General features: G+C 39.3%; 1 protein-coding gene across 4 annotated transcripts in view; it reads right to left on the bottom strand.

The window, feature by feature from the left end:
- ADCYAP1R1 (ADCYAP receptor type I) overlaps positions 1–24,525 on the bottom strand; it is a 131,339-nt gene that overhangs the window by 72,726 nt on the left and 34,088 nt on the right. For all 4 annotated transcript variants that reach the window (XM_086741453.1, XM_086741452.1, XM_086741451.1 and 1 more), the window contains exon 3: positions 6,434–6,539. In XM_086741453.1, the coding sequence (XP_086597579.1) occupies positions 6,434–6,539 (106 nt within the window). The remainder of the gene's footprint in view (positions 1–6,433; positions 6,540–24,525) is intronic.

The following is a 24,525-nucleotide window of genomic DNA, read 5'->3' on the forward strand; positions in this document are numbered from 1 at the left end:
TCCTGAACATTTTCAATGGCAATGTACTTCCAAGCTTTCAGCTTCGCTAATGTGACTGTATTCACAGTAGGCTCCCCAAATCCCTTTTAGCTGCTGCTGCTGCTCCATTGGAGAACAAGACTCCTTCTAGGCCCTGCAGTTTGGTTTGTGTCTGGATTGTGATGGTTTTGTTCATTCTGGTACTGTTACATTATTGTCAATAGAATTCGTGCCATCTCTACTGCTTCCATAATGATTTCTTTAGTAGGCAACAGAGAAAATGGGCACTCGTCACACAGACTTCTGAACATAAGATGGATACACAAAACAGGACAAGTTTAAGTCCTCTAAGTGTTTGTGCATGTAAGTGACTTCTAAACGCTTAGTTTGATCTATTGACTAGAAACACAGTCTAAATAACTAGCATTAATAAAGGCCCCTGTACTTTATACAACCATATTTAGGTGACATGAATCCATCTATTGTTTCTGATGAACAAACTTCTAAAACGCCTGTTGATATACTCAGAGGCATTCAGCAAAGATCTAAAGTATGAGTCAACGCTTGGAAAACAGAGATTAGTGAAGCTCTTTTTCTTGCATTTGCCTGAGAAAGAGTAAAGCTTGATCACAGCTCAGTTACCAAGGATTCCACAAGTGTCTTATTCAGATAGAGATCTCTACAGTATAGATGTCTGAAACAAGCACAGATCCTAACCCTGATATCATGATCTCTGTGTTCTACCTTGAAACTCTTGCTTGTTTCTGCCATCTCTAGCATTAGATTAGTAGAAGATGCTTTATGCAATGTCACATGGATAAATCCATCAGCACAAAAAAGCATCTTTGACCTGAGACAGATATGTTCAGGCAGATCAAAGCTAAGTCAGTATTCTGGCTCAAATAGGAGTAAAGCAGAAAACACTTAGGTGTAGAGACATATTCATCTCAGTTGTAGGAATTCAATAGGTTTTGACAGCTGAGTGCCAGAAGAACAATCCTAGTCCTATTGTTCTTGTGCACCGCTGCATCAACAAGGGAGGCACATGCACACACACACACACAGGCACACAATGAAGTAATGTCTTCCCAGTGGTGTCAAGGGAAATAGGAGCAGATAATTAAAAAGGCTCTGAAAGAACAGGAGACTGGTGAGACACCCAATAAAAATCTAAAACAAAAAAAAATCTGCTCCATCTTCAGATAAAGACAGGAACATTTTTTTAAGTCTACTCTGATATTTTCTCTCCTTGCATTGTCAACATTACTTTCTAATTACACCTCCTATCCCTTTGACACCCCTATCATTTTCTTTTCTGTTGATTTACAGGGTAGCTTGCTGATAGGATTCCTCTTAATGAAGACCATTGTAGGCATCGCATTTCTGTGAATACTTACTTCATTTGAATTTTTTTTACTTGTCTGGCAATGCTCCAGCCCTTCAATATTTTCCAGAAGAAGGACAGAAGAAATGGGACCAGCTAACTAGGACTACAAGTTAAAGATAATTTGACAGTGATTCATGAACCACATAAGCACCAAAGAGTCCTCGGCATTTCTATTTCTATTCAAATTCTTACGCTGTGTTCACTATTATCATACCTTGGCTCATTTCAGATTAGTCCAGCACTATAAACATTAAATCAGAGGCCCAAATTTGAGGATCACTCAAAGAACTCCCTCACCATTTGAGGGAGTGCCACATTCAGGGGACAAGTCCAGAATATCAAGTTTCAACAGTGGAAATCAAGTCAGGTAACAGGCTGGGAAAATTCTATCATGTCAATCTACAGCTGGAGAAATATTCTACTCTTCATTAGGATGGCTTTTTCCAGGGTGAGATTTCTCTTAGTGGTGTATCTTATGCTCCCATGGACAATATCAGATGCAACTGGTCAGTAGATCCCAGCTCAAGCCAAACAAAAATATAAGACTCTTGGAGTTACCACTAGGTGAGATACAATCCCACCAGGAAGCAGAAAACTGCTGGGAGATTCTCTCTGTCAATACCTACATGCAGGCTGCTGAACACCTACCTGTCTTTTGAAGTCACAGCTCAAGGAAGCATTGATGCAAACGTTACTCACACAAGTATAAGCAGATCTACTACAATTAAGTATGTGGAAGGTGTGAAGAAGACACCTAAATATGAAAATATCCTATGGTAAAAATCATGGTCCAGACTTTTTGGGATAATCCAGACCTCTAGCATGACCTAGTCAGTATAACAGAACCAGATGGTCACCCTTACTTCCATGTATATCCGTAGAGAAAAAAAGGTATCATCTAATCTACTTTGAAGTTGAAATGAATTATGTCTCAGGCTCTTCTTATTAGATAGCTGGAGCTACAAAATGAGCAAAGTGACTTGCTCTATTGTAGTATAGATGCATTTGCAGGCATCAGCATTTAATTAGATGAATCCCATGCAAAGTGTACGTGACCCAGGGAACTGTCACTCAGCATCTGAGTAACTCATGTGCCATTCTTTCCTAACCCCAGGGGTGGGAACAGGTCAACAGAGTCTGGATGGGAAAAAAATAAAAATGAAAAAGGGTGCATATGGATCAGCAGTGAGTTTTGTCAGTTCTTATCAGCCAGAAAGTCCTTTGAGGACTGCTGACAGCTAAAAGAGGGTTCAACAGGAACTGAGGCAACTCTACACTAGAACAGGGACAAAAACTCAAACAAGGGAAACTTGAAACTGTGATGCAAGAAATAGCCTGGCTCCACTGACTGGAGCTGTTGAGTATGAAGTAATCATTCCCCTTCTTCCTCTATTTTCTGTCTTTGCATTTTATTATTTTTTCTATCACTTTAATTCCCTCTCCAGAGCAAAGGAGTCAGATTCCATGTCCTGTTAAAATCTGATTTTCTGCAAGTTCTCTTTTTCGTTCAGGCTGTATGTGATGGTCGAACAGGGATGGACACACACGGTCAGCACATTCTCCATATTTCTTCTTATATAAAGGCTCCTGAAGAATTTAAAGCATTTAAGATGAAGAAGGCATCAAAAAAGCCATGGAAAAAAAAACAAATAGAAAATCTCAAGGCAATCATTGTCTCTGAAGCATTATAGGCATTATACAGCAGCAGGAGGGAAAACAGTGCTGTGAAGAATAAAATAGTAATAAGAACAACATCTGGGCATGAGAGGCAGAGGGAAAGAGGAAAACATCGGAGCACTAACAAGTCAGGGCTGGATACTTTCCATAGCATAGTGCCAGCCTTGCTCTTCAAGACCTGGTTGCAGTTGCAGCATCAACATTGTGCTGGTGTTGGACCTCACCCAGAGGAGCTCTGGGGAACCATTTAGTTTATGCCTATGCTCACAGACGCTGAACGCAGCAAGGGGGCAAAGTGAAGCTGGGAGATTTGAATTATTGCAAAATGTAGGAACCCATAAGATGCTCTTCCACTTTTGACTTCAAAGTGCATTGCTTTCCATGCAGTACTTTTAGGCAGGAGAAATACCAGTGCAGAAGATGAGGTCTCTATACAGAAGCAGAGAACCTACTATTATTGTTATTATTTTTTGCACCATGTGAACACCTTGGAGTAGGACCTGTGACATTATTGTTCTAGGTACCATAGAAATACAAATCACAAGGACTGATCACCTCCCAGATTCAAGTCTTATATGTGATCGTTCGATTTTATGTCACCTTCAACAGAAAAACGTGGAGATACCTTGCTTACAGAGGTTACTGTAGTTCAGCTGATTTGGAGAATTATTTTTCAAGCTACAGTAACATAATCATGTGTTTGAGCCTCTAAAGCCTCCCTAAAAACTCACAATTCCCTTTTATACCCTGCAGACTCTTGGAGGAGAAATAAATCCTCAGAAAATTCATATATTGAATTGTTCTACGGAATTTGCATTCAGAAGCAGTCAAAGGAGAAAGAGGTAGTTTTATGCTTCTCCTTGCCCTCGAATAAACAGAAGTTTACTCATCAACCAAGAGGGATTTCTTCCTTCTTTCAACTGTTTTTGACATGCAAGGGAGCTATTTCCTCTGTTTCTCTTTCTTTAAGGGAAACAAGCTAATAACATATTTCCCTACTACCACCATCATTAGTAAGTCTTACTGCTACAGACGAATAACAAAAAAACAAATGTTGGGCAATTTTCACTTCTCCCAAATGAAAAATATGTTGTCTGCAGCAGATGAAAACCCTGTACATATGACTGCTTTATTTATGGGCAGTTACTACCTCTTCAGGGAGATTCGTAATGAAACTTCTCCAAACAATCCTTGATAACTTAACTTAACCTAAAAGCCAGGTTCAGCTGTGGTGAATAGCGCTCCATTCCACCCATAGACCTGGAGCAAAAGTGTTTTTGGAGTAAACAGACACCTGTGGTATTTTCCCAAATACTGTGGAGTGTGAATCCATCATGTGTGGCGTATCCCACGTTGAAACACCTCTCGTTAGCAGGCAGCAACAAGGTGTTGTTCAAAACAGAGTCAGTATCTCAACAGTATCTCAATGACATCAAGCAAAGAGTAAGAAGGTGGTAGAGCTCTGTTGATGTCTCATCCTTTAACTATGGAGACAAGGCTTTGTTGGGAATGAGGGTGGGAAGATCTGACATGAAATAAGTATCATATAATGAAAGGTGAGTTTGGAAGGTCAGGACTTAGATGACAGAATGGAATGATATAGTCCCAGAGGTGAAACGAAATATATGTAAAACACGTCTAGAATGATTAAAAAAGGTAGAGGGAAAGGGTGATAAACAGAATGAAAAGGCTTTCAAACAAGAAAGATGCCAGAATTCCTCACTGGAAAATAAAACATCTTTGAGGGGGTGTGGCTTCTTTATCCAAAGCCACACAAACTGCGGAACTCATTGCCACAGGATGTGGTGAGCAACTAAAAGATGCACAATGAGCCTGGGAAAATCTTCTTTACAGTGATTCAATCCCAAAATACTGGGGAACAGAATAAAGAGCAGCCGGGTTCTGCTGCTGAGCTAGTGCTTGAAAGGATTCAGTCCCTTCCCACCTGAGTGGGTGATACACTTTAATCGCATTGAGATGCAAAAGCCTTTCCGATGGCTCTGGACCTCCTCTATCTCTCAGCTGTGCTCTTTGAATTTGGAACAGGCAGCAGGGAGGAGTTCAGTCTGAATAGTCCCCCCAGCTGCCAGGGTTCTTCTGGATTCGAGTGATAAAGAGCAAACAAGCTGGTGAAATGGGAAAATCTATGAATTCTTGAATCCAAATAATAGTCGTTGCATAATCATAAGAAGTAGGGCTCACAGTCAGCTTCTGACATCATTCTGGGGGTAGGGGAGGAGAAATAGATTTTTTCCTTTTTGTCTTTCCTTATGCCACTTCTGGACCAGGGAACAATTGAGAAGCTGATGTACAAAGAGGTTCTCAAAAACACATCCCTGGGGCTGAAATGAACTGCCTGAAGTACATGCTTTCCTCAATTCCACCAAAACACACAGTTCTTTCCTCTGAAGTTGGGAAGCAGAACAAAAATGAGCTTTCGTATGAGATGAATAGCAGGACTCTGATGGAAATACTCCTAGCAGCTAAAATGCAGAATGGCTCACTTCAGAGGGTGCTCTGGTAACACAGAGATCTGCATCCTGGCCTCCCTTGCTTTTGGGCTAAAACATGTGGCAAGGAAAAGGAGAGAGAAATCATCCATCTTTTATCACACAGACAATGCATTTTATCTCCTTTTCTCTGGAGTTTTACCAATTCTAGTCACAGCAGAAGCTGTTTGGACAAGACTCGGAAAACAGACCCTGATTTCCAATTAGTTTCTTTGTCATTCTTTGCCCTTCTCTCATTGGTGCTGGCCATAGGCGGCTCCTGCTGCAGTCAGTGGGAAATGAGACAGGATATTAAACCATCAATTTCTTCTTTGCTGTCTGCCTCAGTTTCTTATCTCAGCAATAGCACCATTATTCTTTATCGAGATTATGGCCATGACAATACTAATCCTTGTAAAGATCTTCAGATCATGTGAGAAAGAGGCACAAATTGTTACTGAACCTATAAGGGGGAACGAGCTGTTACAGAACAGACTAGTGATGCACTCATTCTTACATCCAGTCCCCAACAGCTGTTTCAACCTGCACCAGCAGAAGGCATAAACGCTAACAAGGCTTTTCCATGCACACTGTTTCTTTTTTTCTTACCTTTTTTGCTTGTTGTTTTGGATTTATTTTGTAGGTATATATCATTCATCACCTAAAGTGCAGAAGGAAACTCCTGACCTCTGATAATAACCAGCAATTGTTCTGGTACCTCCCCATTGATTGATTTTTTTCTTTTGTCCTAATGTTTCTCTAAGCTCATTCAGCTGCAGTGACCGCACTTCTTACAGTAATATGTTTGCATTGACATTTCTGGAAACCCCTGCAGATGTGACAGGAAAGGTTTCGAAACCATCAGTTCAATGGACTTGATCTATGCCAAGCTGAAACTCACCCGGAGAAGAGTCATTGAGAGGGTTCAGGGCAGCTGCCCTCCGTATCTTCTCCAGGCAAGTCTCCTGCTCCTTCTTAATGATGCAGTTGGAATGGGTTGCTGCCACCTGGAATGTGGGAAAAATGTGGAGAAAAAACAGTTACAAACTTAAAATAGTGAATTTGTGATGAAACATCAGTAAGTTTTGAGGTAGCATTCCAAAAAGAAAAAGATACAAACATATCCTTAGCAGATGACAGAAGACTGTAACAAACTTCTTTTTTTTCCTTTTTTTCCCTTCTCTCTTCTTTTTTTTTTTTTTTCTCCTCCAGAAGGCTGAAGGCCAAACTATGGAATATAACGCTCATAAGTTGTTTGGTTTTTTATGTTGTTCTCCCTGTCCAAGTTTAATTTCTAATGTGTTTACTTTATTTTATTGCATTCCTTCCTCATGGAAGGCTGAAGCAAAGGTGCCTCTAAATAGAGAAGTAATTTAAAGAGGAATCTGAAATCAATTGAGCCTTAGTTTTGTCTTCCACCAGCTTCTTATGAGTCTTACACAATCCATTAACCTCACTCGAGATTCAAAACCAAATTAAAAGCTCTTTCTCTGTATCTTTCACCCTGTCCATTCTTTAACGTTTCCTTCTTTCTTTATTCCCAGTGACTACAAGGCAACTTTCTTGCCAAAAGAGAATGTAGTGCCAATTAAACTTAGATAACTTGATACAAATATTTTCTTTTCTTCTCTTTTTTTTTCCTCCTACCTTTGAGGCTTTAACGCAGATCACTACAAGCAAAAAAAAAAGTGGAGGTTAAAAAAAAAAAAAGATAGATGAGTCTGTAACAGGAACATTGCAACACCAGGCAGGCATTCCCAAAGCAGCAACAAAATGAGAACAAGACCCATTCTGAGAAATCAATATAAGATTTCATTCCTGTTGCAGAAAGTGTCCAGTGGATATCAATATGAGGACAATACAATCTCAGGTTTCACGAGATCATCTTATAGAGACATTGCTAAGGTTCAAATCACACTCAGTGGGAAGCACCATGAAAATCAGTGCACTGTCTGAAGATGGGATAGGTCGCCCTGGTTCTCTGCAAGTAATTTTGCTGTTTCTTCTTTCCCATCTCATTTCCTTCACTCTTGACAATGGAGAACTACAGAAGTAGAGTGTTTTACAAAGATTATGTGTTTTCTCTCAACTGCTAAGTAAGAACACGCAGAAGGGAAAGTTAATTCCAGATTTCATAGAATCCTAGAATGGTTTGGGTTGGAAGGGACCTTCAAAGGTCATCCAGTCCAACCCCCCTGCAAGAAGCTGGGACATCTCCAACCGGATCAGGTTGCTCAGAGCCCCATTCAACTTGGCCTGGAATGTTTCCAGGGATGGGCCATCCACCACCTCTCTGGGCAACCTGTGCCAGTGCTCCACCACCCTCAGTGTAAAAAATTTTTTCCTAATATCTAATCTGAATCTACCTCCCTCTATTTTGAAACCATTACCCCTTGTCCTATCACAACAGACCCTGCTAAATTGTATTTCTATTGTATTTCAATCTACCTCAGTTTATTTTGAAGCCCCATCTGCACAGTTCAACTTTAATTCCCTCAGATCCCAATAGCAGGAATGAAGGAACCATTTGGTTCACAAATGCATCGAATTGCCACCACATACTCAATCCCAATGCAGCAAATCCCAAAGTACAGGTCATCCTAATTCAGTGATGCTTGTGTTGTGCTTTTGTATGTGCTTGAAGTCAGGGAGCCATTTGCACAGTTACGAGCCATCATCTCTATTTCAAAGACAGAGAGGATTTCCTAATGAACCTCTACTTTACCAGCTTTGCTCACAATTTGTAGGAACTGATAACTCTACAGTTTCATCTCCAAGATCCCAGTAATAAATTTCAGCTATTTTCCCTGTGGGATATACCAGGCATAACCATATTAGATTTGTTTATCTTCAAAACAAACACTGTTCTGTTCTAAAGGCTCTCAAGAGCCTGGAAAATATATATCATCACTGATCTCTGGGATCTCCCAAGAACATAAGGGCTTTAGCTATATTACCCCCTAAACCTCACCAAAGATTGGGAAAATTGCGTTGGCTGACATTCAAGTTCTTAGAATATCTTTTAAAAAGACAAAAGAGAAATAACAAGTAAATCAGGCTTCTGCTGCTAGTACTGGTTCACTCTCCACAGCTGCCCAGGTCTGAAAGGTGTGTCCAGGGGTTGCCTCAATGCATGAACGTGGTAGTTTCTATACTGTTCAGTACGTGTAGATTAGAAAAGCTGTATTATTATTGTTATTGTTGTTGTTGCTGTTGTTACTATTGTTAGTATCATAATATTATTATAAATATGATAATATGGTATTAATATAACATAATTACCCAAGCAGGATATGAATAAACAAAAGGAAAAGTTTCACACACTTATTGTTAACCTGCAGATATTGTGGATGTTAGATGTTATAGGAGCTCAAAACAAATATCTATATGTCTGTATGTAGAGTCCACCAAACTATACTAAACACTAAGAAAACTATGATATCCGACTTTTGATGTCCCATGGGGTAACCCTACGCCTTTGAGAAGAAGGTTTAGATTCAATCTACAGTAAAAAGACAAAGGAGTGTGATTTCTCCTTACTATTCTTGTTGTCTTCTTTAGTAAGAGGTAAATCAAAGCCATGACTTGATTGATTATAACAAAAACCTAAGGTTAAAAGTTCTGTCTTATTGTTTTCCTTGCAGTCAGGCCCATCAGGTCAGATGTATCTGACAAAACTGACTAAATTTAGTTGGTTATATCTTTCTAAGTCTGGCTCAGGAGGTACTTGAAATGCAAACTGCTGGTCACAGAGAGAGCATTAGAGTAATGTGCTTCACCCATTCTGCAGCCTTCCTTAAGATTTTGCTACTGGCAGGATATTTTGATGTGATTTCTTATAACCCTCTTCGTGTTGTTATGTAGCACTCTTCACCAACAGACTCCAAAAAAAAAAAAAAAAGGGATATGGAAACTGAGACAGAAAACAAAGAAAGGGAGGAAAAGGTAACCTCAGCACCAGAGGAGAGAATAGAAGCTGCCTATCATCTCCACTAACTAGCAATGCTTTATCTGAGAAAAGAAAACCAGGTTTGGATTGTTTACAACAGAAGGTTTCTCTGTTGAATGCAGAGATGCATTGACGCTACCATGTCTTCCTAAAAGGCTCCACATGTTTCTCCTTTAACTACGTGCTGGTAGAGCCTTTAATCTGTCGAGTCAGTCTTCAACAACTGAACAGCAGAGCACTATTCAAATAGAAGTGTAAGCTTGAACTTCACGGCCTCCTGATTTCATTTCTTTTGCCTCAAGGACATTTGCAATTTCCTGAGTTCAGCAGAGACAGTCTGGCTTCAGTTTCCCAGAAGATATCAGTGATACGTGCAGTTTATTTTGACACATAGTAGAAAAATCAAGAAACCAAGTAGATAGTGCATGAAATTCGTTCTTTTTTAAAAGTTTATTACTCTCAATAGAGTGAAGCAGTTTGATTCACATCACTTTTGAAAAGGTATGTATTTGTATAGATACAAATACAGCAAACACAATCAATGTCTCTTTATTTCTGAGAGAACATAAAAAGACAAAAGCAGCTACCTACAGCACTGTAGATGTGTAACAAGTTGAGAACTTTCATTTTTCTTCATTTATTTTTATTAAGGTGGCCACCACAGAGATAAACTGGCACGTGCTGTGTGTAACTTGCAGTGCTTAACTCTTTGTTGTTCCCTTGACATTATGGTAATATTAATAACAATCATGTTATTATGTTAACACCTACATACACTCAAGGTGCTGCTTTATTATGAAAATATATTGTCCCATTAAGAAAGTCATTGTTAGTACATGGGATATGAACTTAAATTGAACGCAATGCTTGGGTAGCAATCCTGACTTATTCACTGTGTGCATGGCACTGACACACAGCTACACCCAAAGTGAGCAGGTCAGGAGTCCAAGCACAGATGACTAGACCATTTGATGTGATTGAGGGTATCTCACTTGACCTCCAGTTGCTGCTGCCTGTGTGGACCTTTATATTCACCCTTTGTTACGATATTTTGGATGCTGTAGGTTATGTCTAACGGCAAACAACATTTATGTTTCGGCACTGAATCATTTCCTCCGGTAAATCAAGTGGATTTGGGTCTCCTCAGAGGAAAAATAGGCCATTCTCTATGAATGGGACATTATCCTTATGTCACACCCATAGTCACTGATAAAGAGCTGTGCAGAAGAGAGGAGGTTGGGTGATTGGAAAGATTTGGAAAGTTTTTAACATAAAAAAGCTAGGCATTGGAAGAGGTCTCAGTGTTATTCAAATTAGTCATCCTGTGGGCCAACAGTGCAGAGCTGTCTAGCCAAGAAACCTGAACTGTCTTTGACTACATACAGTCATCCAAAAATTTCTGTTCTGTTCATTTTACTCTCTGTAAGAAAATTCTCAATTGCTTTAAAATATGACTTCACTATACAAGTTAACTCAATGGATCTACAGAAGTGAGAAAAGTCACCAGTATTCTTGAGAAATTCCAAGATCAGAAAATATGCTTTCATGTCATGGTAAAGATGTGATAGCAAACTGTGCAATTCACTTAGCATTTTCATTTCTACAAAGAACTGACCAAATACAGCAATTCAGTACTGTTAGCTGCTCCTTCCTCTTCTGCATTTCTGTATTATGCGTGTAAAGTCTGGATTCCTTTTTTGCAAAGTGGATGAGAATATTTCCACTCCACTCAGGATATGTCATATCACATCATGACAAGACGGAAAGGGGTAAAGAAATACAGATAAGAAAAAGCAAAGAAACAACAACAAAAAGTCCATTCATTAAATGTCTAATGGTCAATGTTTTACATCAACATAGAAATGAAATAGAGTTTGATTCACCTTTGTCTAAGTATTGTCTCTAAAGTAATGCAAGGGTTTAATCCATTTGGTATATTAGATCATTCACTTCATATCGATTACACTTTTCACTAATTCTATTATGAATTCCAGTTTTAAAAAGTTAGCTTAAAAAATGATACATTATTATGTGAGCACTGCAGAAAGAAGCTTACTTTGTAATGAAAACAACATTACTAGATTTAATCTCTGCTCTTACCAAGCAATGATTCAACTGGTCAAAGCAGGGCCAAGACTTGCAAAACGTCGTGTTAAAAATAGAGGTGTTTGGGAAGGAGCTCTGATTATCTGGATTTTTTCAGAACTGACTTACATCATTACTGGTACCTACAACACTGGCTTGGCAGTCGAACAAATTGTTTTCTCCAGGAAGGCCTTACGTTGTTACTTGATTGCGTTTTTGTCTGCCTGTGTAAATGGCACCCAAACTACTGTAATTTCAAAACACTTCAGACTAAGTGAAAGGGTAAAGCGATTAGAAACTTATTCAAACCAAGGCACAATTGTACAATGTGCAGCAGAGTTTTGACACCATGCTTTAAACAAATTCTGCAGAAAAAAAAAAAAAAAAACAAACAGAGCACACTGCCAAAAAAAAAAGGCATTGATCCCTTTCAAACTGGCTGACATAAATTTAAGATACTGTTACCTTCTAACACTGATGGCTCCTGGAGAGATGCATGTCTCACTGCAGATTAGAAAATAGCAGCAGCATAATCAACAGCTCCCTTCACTCAGTGAATACTTCCTGAAGTGGTAATTCTGGACAAAAGATGTGTTATGCAGCATGGGGCAAAGTCATTTCTGAGTTTGCTTTAACTGTTTTTTTATCTTGGACATCCATCGAAAAACCTCTCTTTGAGCAGGGTGAGGCATTCCCAGCATAGTTGACTTCCACAGGAATGGACATCTTGAGTTAAACCACAGTATACCTTTATCTTATCTCTAACAGCAGGCAACACCAAGCAATATTTCTCAAAGCCTCGTACTGGCAGGATGCAACCACTCATTGGAAAAGTATTTAAAAATCTTGCTAGATGGAATGCACTTGAGGTGAAACTAAAGGTTGAATAACATATTATAATATAATATGATATGTTTTATCTTATACTGCTGGTCCAGTGAGATAAGCTTGTAGGTGACAATGATTTTGCTTGTCCAGCTGCCAGATTTTCTCTGTTATATTAGTCCCCTGTCTTGGCAAAAAAAAAAAAAAGACTAATCTAGATTAAAGCCTAAAAGTTCCCACCTAAACTCTGAATAGGGGGTTACGTTGCTGCCAGCTGATACCTAAGAAGGTCCCCGACCATTGCCCCTACAGTTGCCCCATACTTAGAGTTGCCTCTTCTGAGAGCAATAGCAACAGAAAGAAAGGCTTGTTTCACTCTCCTATTACCTCCAGAGGATTTTGGGGATAGGAACACCTCTCTTTTGCTCTTCAGGCAGCAGTGGCAATGTAGGAATGTTCCCTGTTTAAACTAGATTTGGAAGGCTGTACCAGGTGTCAGAACAACCCAAAACCAATAGGATATAAAACATAGCCTAAAGCTGTCTTAACCTTCTTTTCCTGGTTTACCGATTTTGTGTTTAGGTCTTCAGTTCCTCACACACCTTTACCTTCACTCAGACATCCTTACCTCTGGTGGCTGCAAGATCATGACAAATATCTATGCCATGTATTTCAGATACAATCAAGAAATCACAGGATAATTCAGGTTGGAAGGGACCTCCAGAAGTCTGCAGTTCAACCTTTCATTCAAAGTAGGGTCAGCAATTGGATCAGGCCAGGTTTCTCAGGGCTTTTTTCACATGGGTTTTGGAGACCTCCAAGAATGGAAACAGCACAACCTCTCTGTGCAACTTACTACAATGCTCAACTGTCCTCAGGATAAAAAGGCCTCTCTTTACATCCAGTATGAACCTCCCTTGTTACAATTTATGTCCATAGTACCTTGTTCTCCTGCCATGCACCATGATGAAAACATGGCTTTCTCTCCACCATGTAAGGCTGCTACCAGGTTCTCCCAAAAGCATCCTTCTACCAACCAAAAAAAGCCTGTTTTCCTCATCTTCTCCTCACAGGCCATCTTGGTGCCCCTCCTCTGAACTTCTCTAGCTCATTGACATCTTTAGAATATCTAAAACTGAATGTAATATTCTAGAAGTGGTCCAGCAAGTGCTGCTTAGAGGGGGATAATAACTTCCCTGGATCTACTGGTCTTGTTAAAACAGCCCAAGACACTGTTGGCCTTAACCTGCTTTCCTTGGCACCTACATAGAGTGTGCAGAGTCAAGGCTATCAAGCATCCTTGAACGGTTTATCACACTCATGATGAGTTTCACATTGGGAACAGAGAAGCTTTTAGAACTCCTGCATTTGTCATGTTGCCAGATGCCACATTCATTTGCAAGGCAAGTTCTTGTTATTACTCATTATTATTTGCCCATTTATACTTCATTACATTTAAACAAAACCCTAAAGAGAAAAGATCTTAGACAGGAAATTTGTTTTGTGCAGGTTCCCAGCAAGCTCAATAGAAACCGCGAGTCACATTTGGAACAGAAATGCATGATGAAAAGCTACAGGAGGGTGCAGAAACACTTTCTCCACACACACATATACCCTACCCAAGGGAGAAAGCTTTAATTAATCTACTAATTAAATTAAAGCTATTTGCCCTCAACTATCGCACACATTCCTCCCTTTCACTCTTCCCCACAGGCAACTCCACCAAGTGCGTCGTGCTACAGCTCTCACTCTAATATTCCCAAAAGGGACTTTGGGACTGGGGAGAATACTGAGGAACAGAGGCAAAGAGTTCATTACAACAGTGGTAATGGGAAGTACTCAAGCTCATTCTCAATTTCCCTCCTTCTCCTTTCAGTGCTGAAAGACATTGGTTTAGAAATGGTGCCAAAGTGGAGTGGGAAAAAAAAACCACAAACAAAAAAAACCCCACTCAAATCCCACAAGGAATCAAATCTTTGCACAAAAGACTGTGCCTAGAGTAGCTTTCTCAACAAACCCTTCTTTCTCCTTCCCGTCTATGGAGGTTTTCACCACTATTCCACTGTAAAAACTCAAGGAGGGGAATAAAGTACATATTCACGAAAGAAAGAAGGGAGCAGCCTGAATGGTGTGTCAAAGCACCAACACAGTGAGACAAGCCAGCATGGACCTCAGCAGAGGGGATTAGAGAGAAAGAGATGCAGTGTAGGAGAACTTCCTAATGATGATCAGTGAAGTCATACACAGAAAAAACACTGCCAACAACAACAAATTACCAGAGAAAGAGAAGAGTCATCTTAAGAGGTCATTATGAGCAGCTTTGGTTGTCCTTGGGCTATGGACACTGTCCTGGGGGAAAGTACAGCAGTGGGTGTAAGGAGATTGCTGGTAGAGCCATGGTACATGAGCTGCCTTGTTCCTCTGATGTCTCAACTTATGACTGTGAAGAGTATGATGTAGCTGTGCTTTCCCCCACATTGGCCACATTCATAGCCATTTAACATTGATACAAATACAAATTATGATATAAAATATTGCACTGATCAGTTGAGGAACCAAAGTGTCATTCAAGTAGTCCAGTTCAGGGGTAAGGAAAACTTCTACTCTGCTTAAAGATGTCAGTGGGAAATATTTCTCTATTTGGGAATAAAAATTTTAAAAGGTGATGCAATCTCCTCAGGTCGAGGAAAGGTTGGGGGAAAGTCCAGGTATATGAACATATTCCTGGAGGATGAAAACAGGTATTGAAAAAATTGAGTTTTCCACATGATAGAAAATTTCAAAATTTGCCTATATAAAGTTATTAAGCACTATAATCCTTCAGCCTAGGTTTATGCCACAGTAAATGATTCTAATGCTACTTTTATTAAGTGATCTAATAAAACAAGATTCTTATTCTTATGATTGTATGCTTAATGATGAGTACCTTACCTCTGTATTTAGCACTGTATCAATTCCATGCTGCTGAGAAGCATCAGCAGACACTCCTCTCTCAGCCAGTTCATGGTTTGGACACTCAGTGCCGGTCTGTATTTTTGGCCTAAATTATTTGGGTGAAAAACATAGTACGGAGAGAGACTTGCAGTGTCAATATTTGTCTCTTGCTAGTAACAAAAATGAGAGCCCAAGGTGCAACTTGTGCAACTGTAGATATTGCACTAGTGAATCCCATTCCCATCCAACTTCTTGGAAATTTTTATCTGTGTGTTGCTTTTCCACCTTAAGTACACTAGAATTTACAGGCCAGCAGAAGTATTGCACTGTTATTGGGCACAAGATCTAACCACGGCTGACCACCAGTATTTAATGTATGGTGCTTATCTCATTATAATAAAGGAGTCAACTCCTCAACCGACGTATATTGACAAATAATGATGTACAATGGGAGCTTTGGCCTTTGTCTTTAGCCTTATAACCTGTATTTTCAGAACCTGAGAACATGCAGCTCTGAACTAGAATCATGCCTTGTGATTTGAGTGTGCATCAAATGTGCCCCACTCAAGAACATGCAGTGAACAGGTGACGGAGTACAATTTTGCACCTCAATTCCCCATTCCTGATATTTCAAAAGAATAATGAAAACATATTGCTTTCATATATGCCATAAAAGAGAAGCCATCTCAGACTCACTGTCAGCAGAGATCCATGTATTAAACACAATAAAAACACAACAGGTAGATAGCAATAATTGACATTCTCACTGGAGCTTGAGATATATGGAAACACAGGCACACCCAGCTCCTTTCTTTAATCACAGGAGTTGAAATCTGGAATACTGCAGATGAGGTTTGATATGTAGTGGGATTTTCTTTTTACACATTATACAAAATGTAGACCCACCAACCTAAATCCATTTTCTGAGGAGTTGAGCGCAGCAGCTGTATGGAAGGAGAGCAGAGATAGGAACCAGCAATGTGTAATGAAATCTTCAGTCCCCATGACATTCGGGGCAGAATATTCAGCAATGCCACCTACTAACAGAGGGTCAGCTATAGCCTCCTTACATCCCAGGAAATCTTCCCTGTTAGAAAGCAACCCTGAACATTCTTGCGTTTTAATTTTTTTTTTTTTTTTTTTTCATATTGCTGTGGAATAGGATCCCCAAAAGTAAAGAAGGTGTTTTGGAAGGGTAACACACTGTACAAAACATTTGGGCTGGCATGGAACAATGTATTTGAGATCAATTACAGTTGTGGGTGTGTTAGGTATTGAGTTCCCTCTTTCTCCATCCTGAAGTTTCCTCTTTTAATTTTTTTTCTTTCCTAACATTTTGTGTGCTAATACTGTTATTTATCAGTTGCTGTATCAAAAATACTCTGCCGTTATAATCCCTAACTCACAGTTCTTCTCAACCACGATGTAAGAATGCTACCATCTCTGGCAAAAAGTGGGATTCCTATCCTTGTGTGACTCCTTATTCAAATGCTTTGCTTCACTTTGTGTGAGGACAGATAAACTGCACAGAGATTTCCCATGAGACACTTGTGTGGGTAGGAGATAGGTGAGACCCTGACGCTGCTCTGCTGACTCTGTTAAATAATAAAATGCGGGCAGCAATGAATTTATCACACAATCACTGCTCACAAGGTGTTAGAAATTCCTACTAGCGAGTACACTGTATTTCATGAGCTGGACCTCCAGCAGGTTTCAAGAAGAGGTGTTACAAAATAACATTGCAAAATTACTAGAAAACAAAACAAAACAACAAAACACAGTGCCAGATTGCATACCCTATCTCGAACTCCTATTTTACTCTCATATCACTGCAGGGTATGATTTGGTTTAAGGAGGGCCAGCATACAGTGATAGAGCTGGTCTTCTTCGAAGAACAGATCTCCCCCTTAAAGGGTGACTTCATTCCAAATAAACCTGCAGGACTTGGACGCATTTCAGACCCTGACAGATAAGCCACAGGTCTCACTTTCAGAGTCTTGTCATAACCTAGATTCTGCTCCAGCATTTTCTGCTCTGCTACCATACAGAAATTTGCTCAGATAAGTGATATCTTACTGAATAAGAACAAATTCAGGATGCACTTTATTACCCTGTTGTTCTCAGCTGCAACAAAATGCAGCAGGCATCTGAAGTGTGAAGCCAGTCACCTCAGTCAGAAGGTACAAGGTCATTCTTCATGCAGAACTCGGTGGCACAGGGGCTCTCTCCCAGGGTAACAGATGCTTCAGCTGTGCTGTTTGCAGCTGACTGCAGTTTGCAGGCATGAGGAACTCAGAATCTTTTGCATATTTAAGCAAGAGACACTTTTTTGGTGTCACAAAAAAAAAGAAGAGGGGCTTTAAAGCCCAAGCATACACAGTTCCTACTCTACACTAAAGATAATAAATCTTGACCAATACATTCAAGCCTCTCTTCCCAAATTTAATTTGCTAAATGGGTGGAAGCATCAATAAATTGGCATCCTGGAGAAAGAGATAAGGGTTCAGCTGGGGTATTTATGCATGCCATATTTAATAGAGTCCTTATATGTTGACTAAGAGACAGTAACATTATGTAGTTGGGCTCGAAAATCCTGGCTCCTGCTTCATCAGTGACAATGACCACATCATAGCCTCACTGCTACCTAGTGCTGAAATCTTCAGCTATCCTAGATCCCCACATGCCTTGACACATCTTGACGTAGCACACATCCCAGCAGTGCAAGCCAAATTTTGCCCCTATGATTAAAAGTGGTGGCTGGCGAGACCCATGCAATAAATGTAACACGACCTCAGAAAAGAGGCCTTGCTTTGCCTGGTAGCCATGAGTTCCTGCCTGTGTCTGTCCCTCAATTGTTGTTCTTAGTAAGCTAAAAGCCTCAGAAAAGGTTGTTGCTCAGGTTCAGATGAATTTCCCCACATGCACTGAAATGGCCAGAATTTCTGATATTAACTTTTAACGGTTTCATTTTCAGCTTCCTACTCATATCCTTTCCTTCCAAAAAGTTAATTTTCTTTCTGCTAATATATTTCCAGTTACAGAGAGAAAACTTCCACCATGTGTACTACTTTTACTTCTCAGGGAGTTCAAGCCCTTATTGCCCCATATGTGCAATGAAACAGAGATGGAAGGTAAATGCTCTAAATTTTCATAACTACACTTATTTCTGAATTGTAGTATGACTTATACAACAAAAAGAGGTACAGCTGTGAAGCCCTTGAAACGGTAATATTAAATTGCAGTAATCTTTTAATTTGGTTCAGATTGAAATCAATAGAAAGAAGGTTTCATTTTCCACGACGAAAGGTAGGATTAAAAATGAGGGCAGGTACTTCGGACTGTTTTGGTTTTCCTGCTATCAGAAGAAAACATTAATACATGTAAATACTATAAATCTAATGCATACTGAAGAGAGAGAAAGAGAAGATATTCGTTTGCCATGAGAGCAAATGGCTGTCATATTTAAGGTAAACAGACTTGAAAGTAAAATTGGTGGAATCTATTTTATATTGTCCCTCGTGGATTATTCTGGGTGATTCTAATATAGGTTAACTGTCATTTATTTGATCCTCCAGATTACTGTGTTCAGAATTTCTACATTACACCTTTGACAACAGATATAAATATTTCCCATTTTCACTTACGACAAAAATAAACAGAATAAAACCCACTGCTCCAAAATGCAAGCAATCAGTACTGAAAACAGAATTTTCTCTAAATTAATTCTATTGATACACATCCCTGTCACTTTCTTTTTATTTTTTTTTTGTTACATTACATTAATCTCAGGATTTCATTTGTCCACAATTTTGACAGTCTTATTTTACAACGGCTTCTGGCAGCTTCTGCAGCTCTTTGGTGTTTTTTTTTTCTTTTTCCCAAAGCCATGAACACAGCTGGAAGACTGCCACTTCACATTGCTCAACATCCAAAAGCCTCCCTTTGTAAGCAGTGCCAGGTAGTGGGAGCTGACCTCAGTACAAGGTGGCTTGCCCCTCGAATACTAATTGTCATCCACAAGGTGTGATTTTGGATTTCATTAAGAGATATATAGGAAAAATCCATGGACATGAAAGAGAAAAGAAGTTGAATTTTCATCTTTGTGTCCTGTAATTAAATATTTGCAGAATTAATGTTATAACCAATAGATTACAGTGTGAAAACCAAAGCAAAATAAACGTTATCATTTCTGGTCACCATGTACTCCTTTAATTCACAGGAAAATCCCTAAAAGATCAGCAGTAACCACTGCAATAAATAGAATAAATAAGCTCCTGTGAAATGGAGAAGGAATAAGAATGCCAATGCAAACATGAAGACATTCATCAGATGAAGATTTACACGGGACTTCACATCAGCATTAGAAAACCAGGCAGCACTGCGCCATGCCCTGGCTGCCCTGATCTGTGCTTTTCCAGAGCACCCAGGGGTGGCCCCACAGCTGCTGTGTCATGTAGAATCACAGAGTACTTAGGGTTGGAAGGGACCTTCAAAGGCCATCCAGTCCAACTCCCCTGCAAGAAGCAGGTTGCTCAGAGCCTCATCCAACCTGGCCTTGAACGTTTCCAGGGATGGGGCATCCACCACCTCTCTGGGCAACCCGTGCCAGTGTTCCACCACCGTCAGTGTAAAAAATGTCTTCCTGATATCTAATCTAAATATATGTCCCTCTGTTTTGAAACAATTACCCCTTGTCCTAGAGGAATGGAAAAATAAATATATATGCATAGATGTGATCACACTAGTCTACTTTCCTTTGGGTATCAAAAGCCCTTCAGCATCTTACAGCAGTGAAATTTAAAAATTATTTTAGATCAGCATACAGCTTGCTCACCTAGCATTCCCATATTATTTCAGACATAATAGGCAACACATGATAGCTAAAAATTTTTAGATTTTGCACACCTACGTTGCTGGAGGAGGTACTAAAATGGACTAGCTTACCCTGTAATTGCTTAAGAATTTAGCTTCTATTGCACTGCAAAAATGTAATGTATTTTATTATGTTTTTTAAGTAATGGAGCAAATTATTATATAACAGAAATATAATAATTAAAAACAGCTCAGCCAGAGGGCAGCAAGAAAAAAGAACATTTTATTATTTGTGAGGAAGTAAACACAAACGTGTACCCTTGAGCTTCAGCATATCTCTAATCTCATCCAATATGCATTTTGCTTTATCAGTTATCTGGCAAGCCCCGAGCAAACAAGAAAGCCAAAATAAAGGTCCAAAAGAGTTTGACATCAATATATGTAACATGCTTAGATGTGGCTATCAGGTAAGAATAATTTAAAAAAAAAAAAAAAAAAAAAAAGCCTCTGTACTTTCCCTTCCCAAATCTGCAAATACCAGTAGCTCAAATTATTGAGGAACTGGTTTAGGAGTCTTCAAACAACCAAAACAACAGCCCAGATTTAGCCTAAACAACCTCTGAATAACACACTTTGGCCACAGATGCTGAGTCAGAGTGAGATTGTGGTACTGAGAGTATTTTGAAAGAGTACACAGAAGCTGAAGTGTTTCTTTTTCCATCTAAAGCTCTTAGGAGAATTAATAGGAATTTTACACTCCAAAAAAAGCCTACTGAGCAATGTTTGACAGAAAAGGACATTGCATAAATGTGTTACCAGGAAGGCTGGGAACAGTAAAAAATTTTATCGCTTTGCAATCCTCAACCGAATTTTTCATCATGAGTGTACATGGATAAAGTACACTGGAACCATGAGTGCAGCCACCGAGCAGGTACAAATGCTGGGAAACCATTAAACCCACCGACAAACAGAAATGAAATCTGGCTAAAAGGTGTTTGTTGAGACAATTTTCCCTCAGGAAACAACATGTTGATTAAGTTTACAGTCTAAACTGTACTGATAGCAGAAAAAAAAAAAAAAAAAAGGCTGTAATTTGTTCCTTTTTGAAAAGGAGGAGGAGAATTACAGAGTGTTTCCTTTCCATATTGTTCTGTTTGAAATAAATATTTATTTAGAAATTTTCTTTTATACAAAGAAAGTGAACAAGTGTTTGGAATTGAGACTAAATTCTTTAAACTTTACTAGAAAGAATATTTCTCTCAAAGTGCTACATAATATTTTTTAAATGTTATTATGTGAGGAAAATATTTTTCCTGTTCCCTCTAAAACGGATCTTATTTCATTTTTTTTTTAGGATCCTGAAGTATTTAATGGTATGCTTTTTCTTTTTTCTTTATTATGGACAAAATGATCCATTAGCATCTACCCTCACCCATAAAAGAACACACATTCAATACCTCATTTTAAAAATATATTCCAGGAAAGGTAGTGAAGATGAGTTCCAAGATGTTGGTAATGCAAGACAATCAATTGGGCAACAGTGACTTACGGTCATCTATTAATCCACCACATGGCATTCATAAAAGCGATATTCTGCTCAGTAAAGATGAGGCTTATAAAAACTAAAGAAACGAAGGTCTACTTTAAGCTAATTTTTAATGACCTTGCAGCAAAGAGAGCACTGGGGAGGAGGGGGTAGAATGAGTTATACCAGTATCAAAAGGTGTCTGTCCCTTGCCACAGGCTGTAGGAACATCATTAGTATATATTAATATAGATAAATAGCTTAATCTAGACATCCAGCATTTAGATGGCCCAATAATGGTCTAAGTACATTTCCTGACATCCATTAGGTACACAACTCAGCTCTAATGTGCACGGGAATGTACAGTGGCAGGTCCCATTCATTAGGAAGGTGATATTCTCCATTTGGGGCACAACTAGCATTATATGGCATGGAACAAATATATCACCGAGATCACCATAACTTAGTACAGAAGGCAACCCATATCTAAAAAATCCTCACTTCCAAGTGATCTCCATGTGGGGAAGAAAAAAAAAAATCTGAAAGAAATCCAATCCTAGCCCTACGGCTACTGCGTAGGCAATCTCTGGACATGTCATCTGAAAGGCCTTGCAGCGTGTAACCCTGGGGCAAGCACTGATCCTGCGTGCTCCCCTAGACAGGCTTACTGCACGGCTACTTGATCCTCAGGAAGACCCCAATTCTTGCCATATGACACACATTCAATCTGAGAAGCAGCAGAGTTTATTTCACAGATCGGGAAGAAACTATTTATTACAAGCCATGGTGAGAAAGGCAGGAGGGCATATAAAAGACCAAATCCCTGAGAGTGCAGTGATGCAGACGTGGAAGTTTTTTCATATTCTTTTCCTTTCTTCCTGCTTTTTTGCTTCCTTTTCCCTTTCCTTTTACTGTAGCTGTGGTTCTGCATAGCAGCTATCTCTTCAAGCTGACTCTACAGTAAATCTTCTTATGTTGCTGACTCAGCAAACTCAAGGCAGAGCAGGCCAGCAGTACACTTGCTAGAGACTTTAATAATATCCCTCCAGGTGCTGGATATTAATAGCTGAGCAACACGAAACATCACTGATTCTGATTTTTTTTACAAGCTCCTTTTCTAAGTGATCTTTTTTTATTTCCCAGTTTGTTATTTGACTGCTCATCCAACGCTCCTCCAAGCTCATGAATACAAAATCAGCAGGGAAAAGAATCATATTAATGTCCTTAAATCAGTGTTGTCATCATATTATTTGCCTGTCCCAGAAATTATTACTACTACTAGAGGGCAAAAAAGTGAACACATAAATGTAGGGCAACCATTTTCTGCTTTGTAACCTGCTGCCATGCATTTCTAAAACTTAAATACCTCATCTTTTTTTTTGTTGTTGTTGTCATCCATGTTTTGTGCAAATAAGCTTAATAAGCTTAAAAACATTTTAACCAAGCGTATCTTTCTTCAGCTTCTTCAATAATCGTAACTGACACCTGATGTGCCCAGGGTGAGATTACAAATGCCACTGTACTAGACAGTGCACCAACATGACATCACGGTCTCCTGCCAGCTTCAGGCATCTTAGACAGGAGTGTCAACGTGCTAGGCTTCCTCAGAAAAACCCAGGGACTTATAGATATCTCAGGTGGAGACATCACCTTGAGATATCTATCACTCTGTCACTCTCTGTAAGCACTTATCCCACCTAGCTGACAGGCTAGGGACCATCTGGAACGTAGTATCTTAATTTCTGTGCCTCTGAAAGGTGCTTGAAGTTCACTGGTAACAAGGGCACTGTCCTTGTTTTGCAACACTGATTTTCTCAGATGCTTTTTGTGATACACCTTACCAGAAATTCTGAATCTTCTCTTTGAAGCTGCCTTACTCAATATTACACATCCTAAGACTGGTTTTTTTTTTTCTTTTTCAAACAAGGCACATGCTATTAAGAGGCTGTTATATTCTGCTGATTGCTCCAGCACCATCTCCTTATATTAAAAAGGAAAAGCTATAGCAGCAGTAACACCTTGGCTAACTGAGTTTTTTCTCCTCTGGAGAGTAATCTCAGCAGTTTCCCAGGTGTATTTGTACATATTTGTATTTGCATTACATAAGTAACAGGGAAGTCCCATGTAACTGTGCGTTGTGTTAGAGATGGTTGCAATCCTACAGAGAACTTGACTTCTCTAGTAGGGTTATGAGATGTTACAAATCATAAGGCAGACAAACTCGTTAAAAGGTGTCTCATTAAGTACTGCATGGAAAAAATATATTGCTTAAAGAGTAGGGACCAACACAATTGTCTACGTTTGTGCCTGAGGAACCTTGCATTCGGGCTGCAGCAGAAAATGGATGCTTTAACAAACACAGCAGGGTTGGAGAGAAACTAGTAGAATAGTGTATCTGAATACACTGTCTCTCATCTTTAAAAAACAACAGAGACTGAAATGTAAATGATCCTGTTTAAACGTAGCCTGGCACTGGAGGTGACAGCTACAGATGAATAATGGAGGATACAGGCTGCTCTCTGCTCTGTAGACTACACACATCCTTAAAAGACTGAGAAACATTAACCCCTTCAGTAAACAGAGTCTGAGCAAACAGATCTAATTTCGCTCTTCACCTCTTAATTAATTTCTCAAATACAATCAGAACGAGATTTCGTTTCCTGATCTGTGAGATACTGTCTGCGCCTCCAAATCTGTATTTGCCCATCTGATCACACTTCAATATTGGTATACAAGAGGCATGATTTACACTTTTCTTTTTCATCTCTCTCTTTCTTTTTGTTTTTTTTTTTTTTTCAGAAGGAATTCAGTGAACATATGTTTGCCAGCTAATGAAACACTGTGAAGAATTTCTTATCATCCG

This window comes from Chlamydotis macqueenii, chromosome 2 (genome assembly GCF_036417535.1).
Source record: "Chlamydotis macqueenii isolate bChlMac1 chromosome 2, bChlMac1.mat, whole genome shotgun sequence".
Taxonomy (NCBI): Eukaryota; Metazoa; Chordata; class Aves; order Otidiformes; family Otididae; genus Chlamydotis; species Chlamydotis macqueenii.